Source organism: Hydra viridissima, unplaced genomic scaffold (genome assembly GCF_058129835.1).
Source record: "Hydra viridissima isolate aposymbiotic clone 2 unplaced genomic scaffold, HvirCarnegie_v1 scaffold_1, whole genome shotgun sequence".
In the NCBI taxonomy this organism is placed as follows: domain Eukaryota; kingdom Metazoa; phylum Cnidaria; class Hydrozoa; order Anthoathecata; family Hydridae; genus Hydra; species Hydra viridissima.
Window position 1 is genome coordinate 10,879,346 of NW_028324300.1, and position 15,038 is coordinate 10,894,383.

At 27.8% G+C, this 15,038-nt stretch overlaps 2 protein-coding genes across 10 annotated transcripts; one reads left to right on the forward strand and one right to left on the reverse strand.

The window, feature by feature from the left end:
• Positions 1–1,816: 1,816 nt before the first annotated feature.
• LOC149893324 (uncharacterized) lies at positions 1,817–5,014 on the reverse strand. 2 transcript variants are annotated; one of them, XM_090067765.1, is made up of 2 exons: positions 3,004–5,014; positions 1,817–2,832 (listed from the first exon to the last, which is right to left on the reverse strand). In XM_090067765.1, exons 1-2 carry the CDS (start codon positions 4,657–4,659, stop codon positions 2,290–2,292), a joined length of 2,199 nt encoding a protein of 732 aa, XP_089923891.1. In that variant the 5' UTR covers positions 4,660–5,014; the 3' UTR covers positions 1,817–2,289. The 2 variants fall into 2 exon arrangements, with proteins under 2 accessions (XP_089923891.1, XP_089923890.1); XM_090067764.1 differs by having other exon boundaries at positions 1,817–5,014.
• Positions 5,015–7,635: 2,621 nt separating this feature from the next.
• LOC145182409 (uncharacterized) lies at positions 7,636–13,524 on the forward strand. 8 transcript variants are annotated; one of them, XM_090067772.1, is made up of 10 exons: positions 7,636–9,681; positions 11,047–11,251; positions 11,475–11,585; positions 11,714–11,836; positions 11,924–11,989; positions 12,341–12,463; positions 12,644–12,816; positions 12,913–12,977; positions 13,122–13,216; positions 13,335–13,524. In XM_090067772.1, the coding sequence occupies exons 2-10, from the start codon at positions 11,056–11,058 to the stop codon at positions 13,433–13,435; spliced, it is 1,053 nt and encodes a 350-aa protein (XP_089923898.1). In that variant the 5' UTR covers positions 7,636–9,681; positions 11,047–11,055; the 3' UTR covers positions 13,436–13,524. The 8 variants fall into 8 exon arrangements, 7 of the variants coding, with proteins under 7 accessions (XP_089923898.1, XP_089923908.1, XP_089923911.1 ...); XM_090067782.1 differs by having other exon boundaries at positions 11,475–11,573; XM_090067778.1 differs by having other exon boundaries at positions 7,669–7,824.
• The last annotated feature ends 1,514 nt before the right edge of the window (positions 13,525–15,038 follow it).

Here is a 15,038-nt window from a genome sequence, read left to right on the forward strand (position 1 = left end):
CCGATTGGTGGGCCCTCACTTAGTGGGAGACCCATGGCGAAATCCAAGACAACTTCCCCATCCTCTTCTCGACGCGTCCGGGTCCTGAAACAAAAAGTGTATCAAAATCATTTAGTTAATTTTAAATCTTATTATTTATATCATTTATAAAATTCTTCCGGAAAAGTGGGTTAGGTGCATTCGCTTCAACCTCTTTAACGAGTCTAGTGAATCTTTTTTTATTATGTTTGTTTTCTTTTCCTATTGATACAATGACTTCAGTTATTTTACACAATGACTTCAGTTATTTCTGATTGTTTCATGCTGGACTTGGTTCTTCACTTTCACAAGTTTGTCTCGTAAAACTTGTTCTCTACTTTTTTTTAACTAAATTTTAGTTTCTCATGCTTTATTAATGTGAATGCAAAGTATCTATTTTGCTGTGTGTTGTTTACCGTGTGTTTGGTGTTCTTACCTTTCGCACGTTATTGCAGCAGGATAAAGTGAAACATCAGGATAAGGTGAAATATCTGATTTTTTATCATCTTCAAAATGTTAAAACAGGGGCCAATGCTATAAATAATTCGAAGTTTTTTTCGAGAAAAAAAATCTTTCGTAAAAACGCAATTTTTTAGGTAAATTATTTTTACGTAAAAAAATTCGAAAACTCGAAGAATTTATCGCTGTTTGTATTTTTTTCGGCCATTGCTATAAAGCATAAAACGTATACGTCACTAAAATTCACGAACTTTTTTTATTCGTAATACATCATTGAAAACAACAATTTTTTAAAAATTTTTATTAAGTAGGCCTACTTAATAAATTTTATTAGTTATTAAGTACGCTGTGCTATTCTATTTTTATGAATATTTTTACATTCTAGTATTTGGTGTTTAAAAAAACTGTATAAAATTAAAGTAGGAACATGGATTTAATTTTTTCAGATGAAGACTTAGATTTCGAAGTTGCAGAAAATGAGCTTCGCCACCGATTGCCTTGAGAGGTTGGTTTTTAAAACATTACTTAAAATTACTAAATTTTGATGTTTTTTTTTAATGATTTTTTATCGAACAAAATCAGAAATCATACTAAATAGGCGCAGAAATTATATTTTTGTTTTGTTTTTCAATATCATTTTAGTTTAATGGTCGCTTTTTTAACGAAGATGTTTCTGACAAAGTTTTTCGAGAGCAGTATCGAGTCCCAAGAGCTGTATTAGATTTTTTAGAAACTAGGCTTAAAGAGGATTTACAACCTTATACTTTGCGAAATAAAAGCATTTCAGTACGTTCCCAGATAATGGTATTTCTTCATTTTATTGGCACATGTTTTTTTTCATGTTCTCAGAGACTTTCATGGAATCTCTACCCACACAATTTATCGTATTATACACAGTGTATTTTCAATGTTAGTGTATTAAGTTAATAAAACTATTGAAAGTATATATATATATATATAATTGATATGTACTATACATTACATACTGTAATATATCTCTGCTGTTGGTACTGTTTTTGAATATAATGATTAAATTGCCATTATTATTACCCTTGTTATATATCATTAGCACTATTAGTAGTTCACTTCACATTAGTTTATAACTATTTGTAATACAATATATATATATATATATATATATATATATATATATATATATATATATATATATATATATATGTATATATATATATGTATACATATATATATACATATACATATATACATACATACATATATATATATATATATATATATATATATATATATATATATATATATATATATATATATATATATATATATATATATATATATATTAGGGCTGTCCAAAAAAAAATTTTTTTTTCAGATTTGATTGCATAGTTGTTTATTTTGTGCCATTTGACATAGTAATTAACTGTGCAAAAAATCTTTCCAATCAGATAATGTTTAGGGGGTGCTCAATGACCATAAAGTTTTACGAAAAATGTGAAAAACATGGAAAAAGTAACAAAGTTCCACAAATTTCTAAAACCCGGTTAATTAGATTTTTCAGATTTGATCAGTTTTAATTATCTCTAAATATTAAATTCTGAATACAAATTACAATCCACATCCACTTTAGACTGGTTTATTAGCAGAGAAATTAATGAAATAAAATACTGCAATACGACTAAAGTTCTGCGGTTTTTGTTATATCAGAATTTTTCCAAAATAAAACACTAGGATTTTTGACTCTTTGTCATTGATTAAAATACGAATTATAAACAAAAAAACATATGAGCAATTAAATTTAATTATCGTAATGTTATAGTTCGTGCAATGTTAATGCTAGCGAGGACTATAACTCTTCAGAGTACACTTTCTGGCATCTGGCACTCGCTTTCTGTGATCCTCAACCACCTGAATTAACCTCTGCATTTCAGATTCATTCCTTGTAATCGATTCATTAAACATCGACATTAAAGCCACAGATCGTTCGGCAGCATCATTTACTACTTTCAATGAATATACTAAATTTTTTCCTTCTTGGTATTCTGGGGAATCATTCCAGGTAGCTGGATCGTTGTTGAACAGAAAATCAATATCAACCTTCATTGACCGCAACGCACTTGCTGAAACTGATGTCACCAGCATGTCCAGAGATTTCTTCTCTAGACTTTCAATGTTCTTTAATTTGATCAACCTTTCAGACCAGTTCTCACCGTGAAATTTCATGTTGGAAATCATTTTTCGCTTCTCTTCCGTTTGAAGTTTGTTTGAAAACAAAGCTAGTGGGACCAATTCTGGTGAAAGGTACCACAAATGGTTTTGAAAGTTCTTGACTGCTGCTTCGGAAATCGTTTTATTCACAACTGCAAACTGCTTAAGTTGCTGAAACAGAAACAAGTCATTAACTGGAGCATCGCTGGCATTTGTGCATGATATCCAAGATTTTACATAAACCAGACTAGCAAATAAGCAAAATTCACAGAGATTTTTTTCCTCTTTTGTGGTCAACTTGAACTCTTCACGAAATAAATAAATCTTAAAACAATAAATAACCTTGGCCATCCAGCGAGCCATGTGATAAGCACCAGGGATCTTGAAATGATAATTTTTCTCTTCTTGATCAGGCAGTTTTCCAAGTATTAACAGACAGAGATCCATGATTTCTTTGTAGTCATCCCTTGGCATTTTAACATGCAGGTTTTCTTTGAGGAATGCAATCACTTCATTTTGTAGTTCTTGCACCAGGGGTATTTTCATTCGAATGTCATCCAGAGGTTTAAAATTTCCTTGATTAACTTTGGGCCAATATTGCTGAAATCTCTGGAAAAGAGGTATGTTGGGACCAGATGATGGTCCAAATAGTGATCCAAACACTCCTGCTACTATGATCTCATGAACATGGTGTCTGCAAGCGAAATATAACAAATTTCTACCTATATGTTTCTCTAGAACTACACATGCACCATTTTTGGAGCCAGTGTTAGAGGCTGTAGTATCAAAACTCATTCCAATAACATCACCAATTATGTCCCAGAAATTAAGCAGATGAATAACTGCTTTTGCTTGGGCTTCTCCAGTTCCAGCTGATAGTTTTGCTATTCCAAGTATTTTGTCAACATTGTGACCTGTCACACCTACAGATAGCCGGTCAACATTTGCTTTAGGGGCTGCAGAATTTGTACGATCTATCATCAGTTTGCCATCCCAGTGGACGATTAATGGTGGTTTGTCCAAATCGCAGAATTCAGTTCGAACAGTGGCTTCAATATTTGATCGATGATAGGTTCGTTTTCTACGGACTGTAGAACGTGACAATGATCCATCATCGAGGTTCTGTCCACCAGCCCTTGCAATTGCTGCTGCTAGTATAGTAAATTTTGTGTCAGATAGATTAATTCTGTCTAATGTTGATGAAACATCAGGCGAGTCAAGAATTGTATCTAAGATACATTGTCGTTTTGGAGTACTTGCTAAACTTGATTCAGCTGACCCTGAAGAACTTGCTTTACTGACTTGTTGTCTGTAATAAACAGGGATTTCTATCTCAAAATCTCTATCAACCATTTTGTCATTATCAACAGCATCGTTATCGTTGTCATCACTATAACTTTCGTCATGTAAAGGTTCAATAACAGGAACTATTGCACTCGCACCAGATTGTCTTTGCTCTTCTTTTAGCTTTCGTTCTCTCTCTGCTTGTTTCCTTGCTTCATTTCTTTCTTCTAATTTTGAAAGTTCTTTGTCCTCTCCAAACATCACCATTTTTCTCTGACATCTCTGATCCAATAAAAATTCTTTATCTTCTTCAATTCTGATCATGGTTTCAGCATCCTTGTGGGCAATGTCAAAAAGTAGGCCAATGGTGTCTGTAAATGATTTCTCTCTCGATTTCTGAGAATCTGACAATCTGGATTTATTTTTTTTTATTAATTTAAATTCCTGGACTAAAGTTTTCAACTTTAAGACTACATTCGGATGAAATGCTGTCGGAATACGGGCTTTATTCCAAATAACAATCAGTTCATCAACAGTTGTTTTAAGACTTTCAGGCACTGACTTTTTGGTTGAATTAAGATGATAAAAAAATGTTTTTAAAACATCAGATGTTAAGGGAAGAACTTTATCTGGAAGATTTGGCTCTGGTTGTCCAATTAAAAAGATTTTGGTTTGAAGTCGTGTAGAGATAGCAACACGAGATGATGCTGCCATTTCAATGATAACTGAAATATTATGAGAAAATCAAAACTCAATACCATATTATACAAACTTATCATTCAGTTGTTGGTTTATGCAGCTGCAGCAATATATTATAATAATTATTACTAAAGAAATTAAATAAATATTTTCAAATTAGAAATTATTATTATCTGCACTTAATAACAAACAATACACTACCAGACTACCATGCTAGTTTTCTGTAATAGGTTACTAAGGTTAGGTACTATCAAAATATTAATACATTTGTTGTCAAACTGAAATTCCAAATAAAAATAATATTTATACTTGTAAACCTTTTTATTCTGTTTGAACAAATTCTAAATTGAGTTAAATAATAGTATTAAAATTATGAACACAAATATTAACAAAATGATATAAACACAGTTGTTTTAAACACTAGCAGACATTTTTTAGTCTGGTGCCCTGATGACAGTTAATCTGCTGCACTTTAATTAATCTATATAGCACGCAATCAGACAATATTTCAGTGGAAAAAATCTAACTAACCAGGTTCTAGAAATTTTTGGAACTTTGGAACTTTTTACACGTTTTTGACGTTTTTCGTAAAACTTTATGGTCATTGAGCACCCCCTAAACATTATCTGATTGGAAAGATTTTTTCCACAGTCAATTACTATGTCAAATGGCACAAAATAAACAACTATGCATTCAAATCCGAGAAAAAATTTTTTTTCCTGTGTTCACATGAACAGCCCTAATATATATATATATATATATATATATATATATTATTCCCTTTCCCCCTCTCTTTCTATCATGGCGTCAGAGCACACGGCACAGTACTTTTTTTTAATTTTGTAACGGTTTTTATATTTTTGATTTGTATTTCATGGCTGATGATTGCCGTTAGGCATGAACCTTTAAGTACCATACTTAGTTGTTGTTTCTTCGTTTTAAATATATATATATATATATATATTTACAAATGTTATAGTAAAAGTATGTAATATATAGTATATATTAACATAATATAAGTATGTAATCAATCAATCATATATTTCTAAATAAAGATTTTACATTCAAATTTATATACAAATTTTGTATATAAACTTAATACTTTAAGGATTGAAGAGGAACTTGATGTCATTAAAGAAGGACAATCACCAATACAAAAAATTAGACATGACATATTGTAGTCAAAAATTCAAAAAGAAATGACACTATTTGAAAATGTGGGTACACGTGGCGATTAGTTAGAAAGAGTTTATTCTTTTCTAATGACCGTGAAATCAGCAAGTGTCAAGGCTGAGCGGGCATTTTATTCCGCTGGACTGTTCAATACAAAAGTTCGTAACCGTTTGGGCGATGAAATTTTGGACGCGTTATGCTTCCTGAAGTCGCATTTCGAAGCACAAAAAACATAATATATCTCCTTATTTCTAACATATTTTTTTAACATGAATTAACATGTGAAATTTAATTAACATGTTAAATTAAATTCAGTTAATAAATATATTTTTAGTTAAAGGTAATGTTTTTTTCTACTTAATACTATATAGATGTTGTATCTGCTTTTCAATCCCGGGAGCCCGGGATTAATGTTTTTCAATCCCGTAATCCCGGGATTGAAAAAAACCTCCGGGATTGCAATCCCTAGTTAATGATCTTTTAGCTTACAAAAGCAATACATTCGTAGCATAGTTTTTACGTTAAAAAAGTCGTTAAACTATGTTTATCTTGCACAATTTTTTGTGCTATGAACATAGCCGTTATTTGATTTATTAGAATGAACTGTAATGTATTTATTAGAATGAACTGTAATGCAAGTAATGTACTTTCGTAATAAATTTTAAAAAAGAATTCAACAGTTTTTTTTCCTAAAAGAAGAACTTTTGAAATTTAGTACATAATTGTTTTATCATATGTAAAATTTATAAAATGTGACCCTCAAACCGTTATCTTAATGAAAAAAACCAGCGTACAATACAATAACAGTTATTTATCAATTTATCTACATTGTCACATTCTACGCTCAACCTTTATTTGAAATCTTCCATTAATTTCATTTCGTTATAACACTTTCGTTATAATACTTTAAAAAAATAATGTAAAGGCTGATGGAAACCAGGTCTGCTTTTTGCGCAATGCAACAGTAATTAATTTTCGTTAAAACTGAAAGCGTTTTGAAAAAGATTTTTAAAAAATGGCGAATATTAGGGTTTTTAGTGGGATTTTTTACAACTTTGACTTCGAATTACAGCGCTTTCCATTAATATTTTCAGGTCCATGTTTTTATATTTTTCTGAATTAGCATAAAATTCTCTATCATAATCAATCATAAAAAAAAAAAAAAAAAAAGGGGGGGGGGGGGGGAGAAAGTCGAGTAGCGCCAAATAAGGTACAAGTTTTCAGTAAGACTAAGCATAATTTTTATGTTTAGTTTGTTTAAATTTATTTTGTTAAATAGCAGTGAAGAAAAAGTCAAAGTTTTAAATTTAAACCAAAGAAGCCTAGTTATATAATTGCTAACCAACTTACAACTGTTGGGAGCTTCCAACATAGTAATTTATTATATGCTTGTGCAGAAATCTTAAATTTCAAATAATAGTAAGTATAACAGTATATAATATTAATAAAAAAGTATAGTAGATGATTTAAACATTTCTTTATTTATCTTAAACTAAAAGGGATTATTGTTAAACTTTAAGTGATAATCATTAACATTTAAATATATAAACTTATACCCCGGCAAACATAAGACGTCTTAAGACCGTCTTATTCAGGTCTTTAAATGGTCTTGTCTTCGATTGACGTCTTCAAGATGTCTTTAAGACGTCTTTTAAAAGACTGTTGCGTCGTGTAAAATTGCGCGTCTTCGTAAGACGCCTTAGAGACGTCTTTTAAAAGACTGTATCGTAGTGAAAAATCGCTCGTCTTCGTAAGACGCCTTAAAGACGTCTTTATTTTTCGAATAATTCTACCAAACAAAAAGACGTCTTTTAGTCGTCTTAAAGACGTCTTTAAAAAGACTTTCGGCGTGAATAAACTTAGTGTCTTTTAAAGATCTGAAATTTTTCATAAAAAGTTTTATCTCGACCAATATTAATTCTCTAAATCATTATTCTAGAAAAAGGTTTTATATAGGTATCATTATGGAAACTGAAAATAGAATGAAGCGTCGTCGCTTGAATAAAAGTATGTTGAATTTTATAATGACATTTGAAGATGAAGATATTAATGATAGTACATCGAATTTGAATCCTGATTTTAATGCTTCTCAGGCTGAGCCTGAAAATCCTTGTAAAGCCCTAAATAATGTTTTTAAAGAAGAAAACAATAAGTCTTTGAGTTGTAATTATGAGAATTTTGAATGTTTTAATGCAGCACCACTTTTGACAACAGAAACATTATCAGAAGATTTAGCAATGTGGTCTTCGAAAAGCAAAATTTCTCAAAACCAATTAAACGAGCTTTTGAGTATTCTTAAAAAACATGGTCATTCAGAGTTACCAAAAGATGCAAGAACGCTTTTAAAACCCTCTAAAGTTGTTACAGTAGATAGGAAGTGTGGTGGAACTTATGCTTACTTTACTATTGCTGATGGCATAAATAATTTTTTGAATTTGAAAAATGATTCTCAATGTACTGGGTTATCAATTACTATTAATGTTGATGGGCTACCTCTTTTCAAATCTTCTAATCTTCAATTATGGCCAATACTTGGTCTTATAGAGAACTATATTTTTATCATTGCACTTTTCTGTGGTGATGGTAAACCAGACTGCTTGGATGGTTTTCTTAATGATTTTCTCAAAGAATCTTTATTGTTAAGTGGTGAAGGTTTATACTATAATGATAAAAAAATTGATGTTACACTTAAAGCATTCATATGTGATGCACCTTCTCGCTCTTTTCTTAAATGTATACAAAGTCATACAGGATATTACTCCTGTGAACGATGCCAAATTAAAGGATTTTATGAAGAGCATAGAGTGGTTTATATTGATAACAACGCATCAACTCCAAGATTAACTGAAGAGTTTAATTCCTTTTTGTACACTGATCATCAGAAATCTCTTACTCCTTTAGCTCAACTTAAAATATCTTGTGTTTCTGATTTTATTTTGGATTACATGCACATGGTTTGTCTTGGTGTAGTAAGATGTATACTTACTTTTTTAAAGTCTGGTCCAAAACATTGTAGACTTTCAAATGGCCAAATAAAAAAAATATCTGATAATCTGTTAAGCTTACGTGGTATGATGCCATCTGAATTTGCTCGACAACCACGTTCCCTTTTAGAGTTAGATCAGTGGAAAGCAACAGAGTTCAGACAATTTATCTTATACACTGGTCCCTTAGTTTTAAAGGGTGTTGTTAGCAAAGAAATTTATAATCATTTTCTAACATTGCATGTTGCAATGGTAATTCTCTTAAATGAAGACAGTGAATTTAGGAAACATTATCTTGCTTTTGCTAGAGAACTCATTAATTATTTTGTTATCAACTCAAAACATTTATATACAAATTCATTCTGTGTTTACAATGTTCACTGCTTACTTCATATTTGTGATGATGTTGTTAAATTTGATTGTTCACTAAATGACATATCTTGTTTTCCCTTCGAAAATTATATGCAGACATTAAAGAAAGCAGTAAAAAACTCAAAGAGTCCTGTTTTTCAAATAGCCAAGCAATATCAAAGTATACAATCTATGTTAAATACAAAATCTCGAAAACTAAAAGTTTCAGTGAAGCTGAATAATTCATGTTTTTACATAGGAGAAAATCAATTTTGTTTTGTTGATGAGAAATTATCATCTGGATTTTTTAAGTGTAGAATATTTAGACTTGATTTACAAAATGATTTATATACACAACCTATTCAGTCTAAAATCTTTCAAATTTTCTTCATACCAAGTATTGATGAAATTGGAGTTAAGTTTGTTGAGTTAAAAATGGAAAATCTTTGCCGAAAGGTTGTTGTTCTACCTTGGAAGGGAGGTCTTGCATGCTTTCCTTTATTGCATGAAATAGAACATTAATTGAAAGGTTTTTAAGTTCAAATTTCTTTTGATTAAATATTTTATATTTATTATGTTTAATTAATTTGCATCTTGTATCCAAAGTTATATATATATATATATATATATATATATATATATATATATATATATATATATATATATATATATATATATATATATATATATATATATAATGATTTATTTTTAACTTTATTTTTCCATTTTATTTGTTTTTTACAGTTAATATTTTTGTATAAAAAGATAATTTTTAATTGAAATTATCTATAAAAAAATAAATATAAAAAAAAAGTTAAATTATCAACAAAAACCTAATAATAAGTTGGAATAACAGAAATAAGTAGCAATAACAAAAGACAACTGTCTTTTAATTTAAAAAACTTATAAAGGAATGAAAAGGAACAAAAAAAATCATTAGGTTAATAATTATGGTGATAATGACAAGGAAGAGCACTAATTTGTCTGAAAAAACAGACAAATAAAACGAAAAAAGGAATTAAAAACAGCGTTAAAATAACTGTGTGGGCAGTTTAAATAAATCTGTTTAATATTTTAAATATTTAAGATATTTTACTTCATCACTAACTATTAAAGGTAGTTTTAATAAATAATCTAAATAATAAAGAAATGAAACAATTTTATAAAAAATTAAATCTCTTAGATAATTTTTTTTTTAATTTTACTTTTTTAGCTCTTTAACTTTATTTCTTTTATTTGTTCATTTACTGAATTTTACTTAAAAAGTGGTTTTTTTAAATTTCAAAAAATGATAAATAATTGCATTTAAATACATTTTTAAATAAAGCAAAGATAATTTCAATTAAAGATTATCTTTTTAAACAAAAATATAAACTGTAAAAAACAAATAAAATGGAAAAATAAAGTTAAAAATAAAGTTATATATATGTGTATATATATATATATATATATATATATATATATATATATATATATATATATATATATATATATATATATATATAATAACATTATTATAACATTGTTTCATTTCTTTATTATTTAGATTATTTATTAAAACTACCTTTAATAGTTAGTGATGAAGTAAAATATCTTAAATATTTAAAATATTAAACAGATTTATTTAAACTGCCCACACAGTTATTTTAACGCTGTTTTTAATTCCTTTTTTTGTTTTATTTGTCTGTTTTTTCAGACAAATTAGTGCTCTTCCTTGTCATTATCACCATAATTATTAACCTAATGATTTTTTTTGTTCCTTTTCATTCCTTTATAAGTTTTTTAAATTAAAAGACAGTTGTCTTTTGTTATTGCTACTTATTTCTGTTATTCCAACTTAATATAAGACTTTTGTTGATATTTTAAATTTTTTATTTTTTTTTTCATGATTTAGTTTTACACCATGATTTGGGCAAGAGCTGTTTGGATAGAGAACTTTGAGGAAATAGAAGATGTTGTTCCTAGAAGGTGGATAGATACTGATAAAAAAATATTATTCTGGCCTGCAGGTGTATCTTATCATAGAGCTGTTAAAGATGAATTGGATGTGGATGAGACATGGGACAAATATAAACTTGTTAAAATCAAATTTGAGAGTGGTATGAAATATTTTATAAGAGCTATAATATATATATATATATATATATATATATATATATATATATATATATATATATATATATATATATATATATATATATATATATATATATATTATAGCTCTTATAAATCCAATATAAACATCAAATATTTTGCCACCATGTATGTGCTGGCAAAATATCTGATTTTATATTGGATTTATAAAAGTTTTGATTCTTTTAGATAATATGGAAGAACTAAAAGAATATTGTTACACCACAGCAACAGAGGAAGAAGATGAAATTGATATTTGTGTTTCCAAAGATACCTTTAAAGTGAAAAGTAATGTTAATGGTATAATTACATTTAATTATATTTATGTTAATTATTTATTTTTATTTGTTTAATGTCAAATCTATATTGTAAATTAATATGTTTGTATAAATACTAAAAGAAAAATAAATAAAACTATTATGTTTTAGAGTTACTTGACTTTCCTTTGCCTCCGCCAGTTTTTAAATCTGTGTTGAAAAAACCATTAAAAAGATCTTTTGACTCTAATTTGTCATCTGGATCTACTTCCAAACAATCTAATCTGTGTTCTGGTGCATTTTGTCTCTTAATTTTCAATTTTTTCAAAATTAGAATTTATATATTTTTAATCTACACTATTACTGAATTCCTATTTTTAGCTGAAACTTCTTTACCTCTACATTCAACTACAGAGGAACAATCACCTTTATATTCTGGTGCACTATGTATGTATTATTTTTGATATTTCTACTATATTTTTTGTTCATTAAAGTTGGAATATTCTTTTATTGTTAACTTTATCTTTGTCTCACTTATTTTTACATTCACAATCAACTGAAATGGAACAATCAAATTTTTTTTTATATATAATTTTTTTTTATAGACTCTAAACTAAAAAATATTATAATCCCCCTCCTCTTACCTATCAACTTTTGTGGTCTCGAGGAGCTAAAGCCTAAAATAAGAAAAAAATGTATTAATAATAACAAAGTACCAAAAATTTTTTAAAAAGATTTGTTGCAGATTAAAAAAGTAACTTTTTATTATTTATATATATAATTTTTTTTTTGCTTTAGTTATACCTCATACATCAGAACCAAACAAAAAGCTTCAGAAAACAGACATACAAGAAAAAACCATGATTCAAGCGCTTGGATCTGAGAAGTTACTTAAAAATAAGTTTCCTATGGAAGTTGGAAGTAAGCTTTTTAACATTTACTTGATTTTTTTATTTGGAGTAAGTAAAATGTGGAGAGTTTGTTCTCACATTTGGATTTTTTTTAGGTATAAGAATAATACTTGTAAACAATTTTGAAAATGTATTAATAAATGTTTTGCATTTTGTATATTTCTTTTTTCATTTTCTTCATATAATTTAGAATACCAACACATGATGTTCAAGATGGTTTCAAAGGTTCTTGAAAACCAGGAGCTTATTTTAGCTATAAACAAACAATCCAATAGTAATTTTGCAATCAAGAAATTAGACACTATTGCAGAGTATGAGGATTTTATCAAAAGTTTAGAGGATGATTGTGTTCGACTTGATTTGGTAAATCTTTATCCATATGTAAATCTTTATAATCCATATAAATTAAAAGTGAAAATAGTTATTTTTTTATAATTATTTTGCCAAACTTTTATTTAGGTTAAACAGCTCAGTTTTTTAGGTGCAGAAGATTTTAAACAACTGACAAGATTGGTCATGAATAGGTTTTTTTATTACATTTTGCATAGGAATCATTTTTCGTATTTGTGGTAAATATATTTTTCATGTATAGTAATTATGGAAATCAATAATTATAAATTGTTTAATATTTTTCATAAATTTTATCATTTATTCGATATGTTTTTAAGATTATTTACAAATAACCTGTTGACACAGTTCAACTTAAAAGGTTCTGGTGGAAAGATTGGTTTGTTATCAACTAAACTGTATGACTTAATAGAAGGTAATCTAAAATAGGTTTAAATTATTCAACTTTTAATTTAGTTAAAAACCTATGTTAAGTTAAATTTATTTCCAATATATTTGATAAATATATCCTACATGATTAATTTGATTTTTAGAAGTTATAAAAAGAAGATTTGAAAAGGTTTCAAATGCTGAAATTAAACAGCAAATTGGACGGTATTGTAAAAATGCTCCTTCACGGCAAAAAACAAAATAAAAAAATATTCTTTTTTATTGTTATATATTGTATATATTATTATATGTTGTATAAATTGTTAAATAGAAAGATACTTGGTAACAATCCAACTAACTGTATTATATGTACCTTTTTAAATTATTTGCGTTGTTTTTTTTTTTTAATAATTTTCTTTTTCTTCTTTAATAATGTTTCCAAAAAACAAAGTAAGAACTTGAACTTGCTCAATAGTGTTTTTAATGTTGTTAATACAATAGGTAATCGCAACCTAAATATACCATTAATACTACACAGTTTTCTTAAAACATAATTAAATAAATCTTTAGGCCGTCTTAAGTAAGACGCCTTTAAACAATCTTAAGCAAGACGTCTTTGCGACGGACAATGTAGACCTTTTTAAGACATCTTTAAGACGTCTTTTTTGATCTTTATAAGACGTCTTTAAGACAACTAAAAGACGTCTTTTGTGTGCTGGTTATATTCAGTAAACCGTCTTGAATAAAGCGTCTTTAATCCGTCTTAGACAAGACGTTTTTAAGCTGTCTTCAGTAAGACGTCTTTAAACAGTCTTGAGTAAGACGTCTTTTCGACGGACAACGTAGACCTTTTTAAGACATCTTTAAGACGTCTTCCTCGATCTTGAAAAGACGTCTTAAAGACGACTAAAAGACATCTTTTTGTTTGCTGGGACGTATCATACATTTTTTGATAACATACATAATGTATATTTTATTCTTAATATTATGTTTAGAAACAAATAATGTGTTGTATTCAACTACAAAGGATGATGTATATTCACAGGAGCATTAAGAATAAATGGTCCAACCAAAGATACATCCAAAAGTGACATTCAAAAAGCCGTAACGGTGGCAGAAAACAAAGAGCCATAAGAAAGTCTGCTGAGATAAATAGCTTTAAACATTGTTAAATACCAATCGTTGGTAGTATGGTTGCTATAATTGCAACCTGGCATAAATTATGTAAACGGATTTATTTCACATTTTAGTTCTAAATGTTTCTTAAAGGGATTTCGATGATGACACAAATAATTTATCAATAATAAAAAAAAAAATTGTAAAATAGGTAGCCTCTTATAAAACATTTCTGAAGAAACTTAAATATATATAAATCACATCTTTTTGATATTTTTATATAATAATTTATATTATATATTATAATTGTGTCATAATTTATATCATATATATTATGTTAATAATTTACTTTATATATAATATAATAATTAAGTCAAAAATAGTTCATTTTTATCAATGAATTCTTCTCTATAAGAATTATAAATGGAATTTGTTTGTTGAGTTTGGTTTTATTTTGATGAAGCAATTTATATTCATTTTGTTTTAAATTTACAAATCGGAAAAAGTAATTTAACTTAATGGTATTTTCTCTATTCCATTAATAAGGAACATTTAAATGGCAGGTTTTAATAATATAATGAAAATAAATTAATAATCTAAAATTTTGTTTTCACATTTGAGTGATATGTACATGCAATATATAAAACTGATTAAGAGGAACGTTATAATAATAGCGATTTACTGTTTTTGGCCCGTCACCGATTCGGCTCTGGTAAATATATGGGCTTGCATAGGATCTTTTAGCATTTGCC

Coding starts and splice junctions, on each gene's coding strand:
- LOC149893324 (XM_090067764.1), bottom strand. CDS start 4,659: ATGGCAGCATCATCTCGTGTTGCTATCTCTACACGACTTCAAACCAAA.
- LOC145182409 (XM_090067772.1), top strand. CDS start 11,056: ATGATTTGGGCAAGAGCTGTTTGGATAGAGAACTTTGAGGAAATAGAA. Junction 11,586..11,713: donor AGTGAAAAGTAATGTTAATG/GTATAATTACAT, acceptor ATTATGTTTTAG/AGTTACTTGACTTTCCTTTG. Junction 12,817..12,912: donor ATTGTGTTCGACTTGATTTG/GTAAATCTTTAT, acceptor ACTTTTATTTAG/GTTAAACAGCTCAGTTTTTT.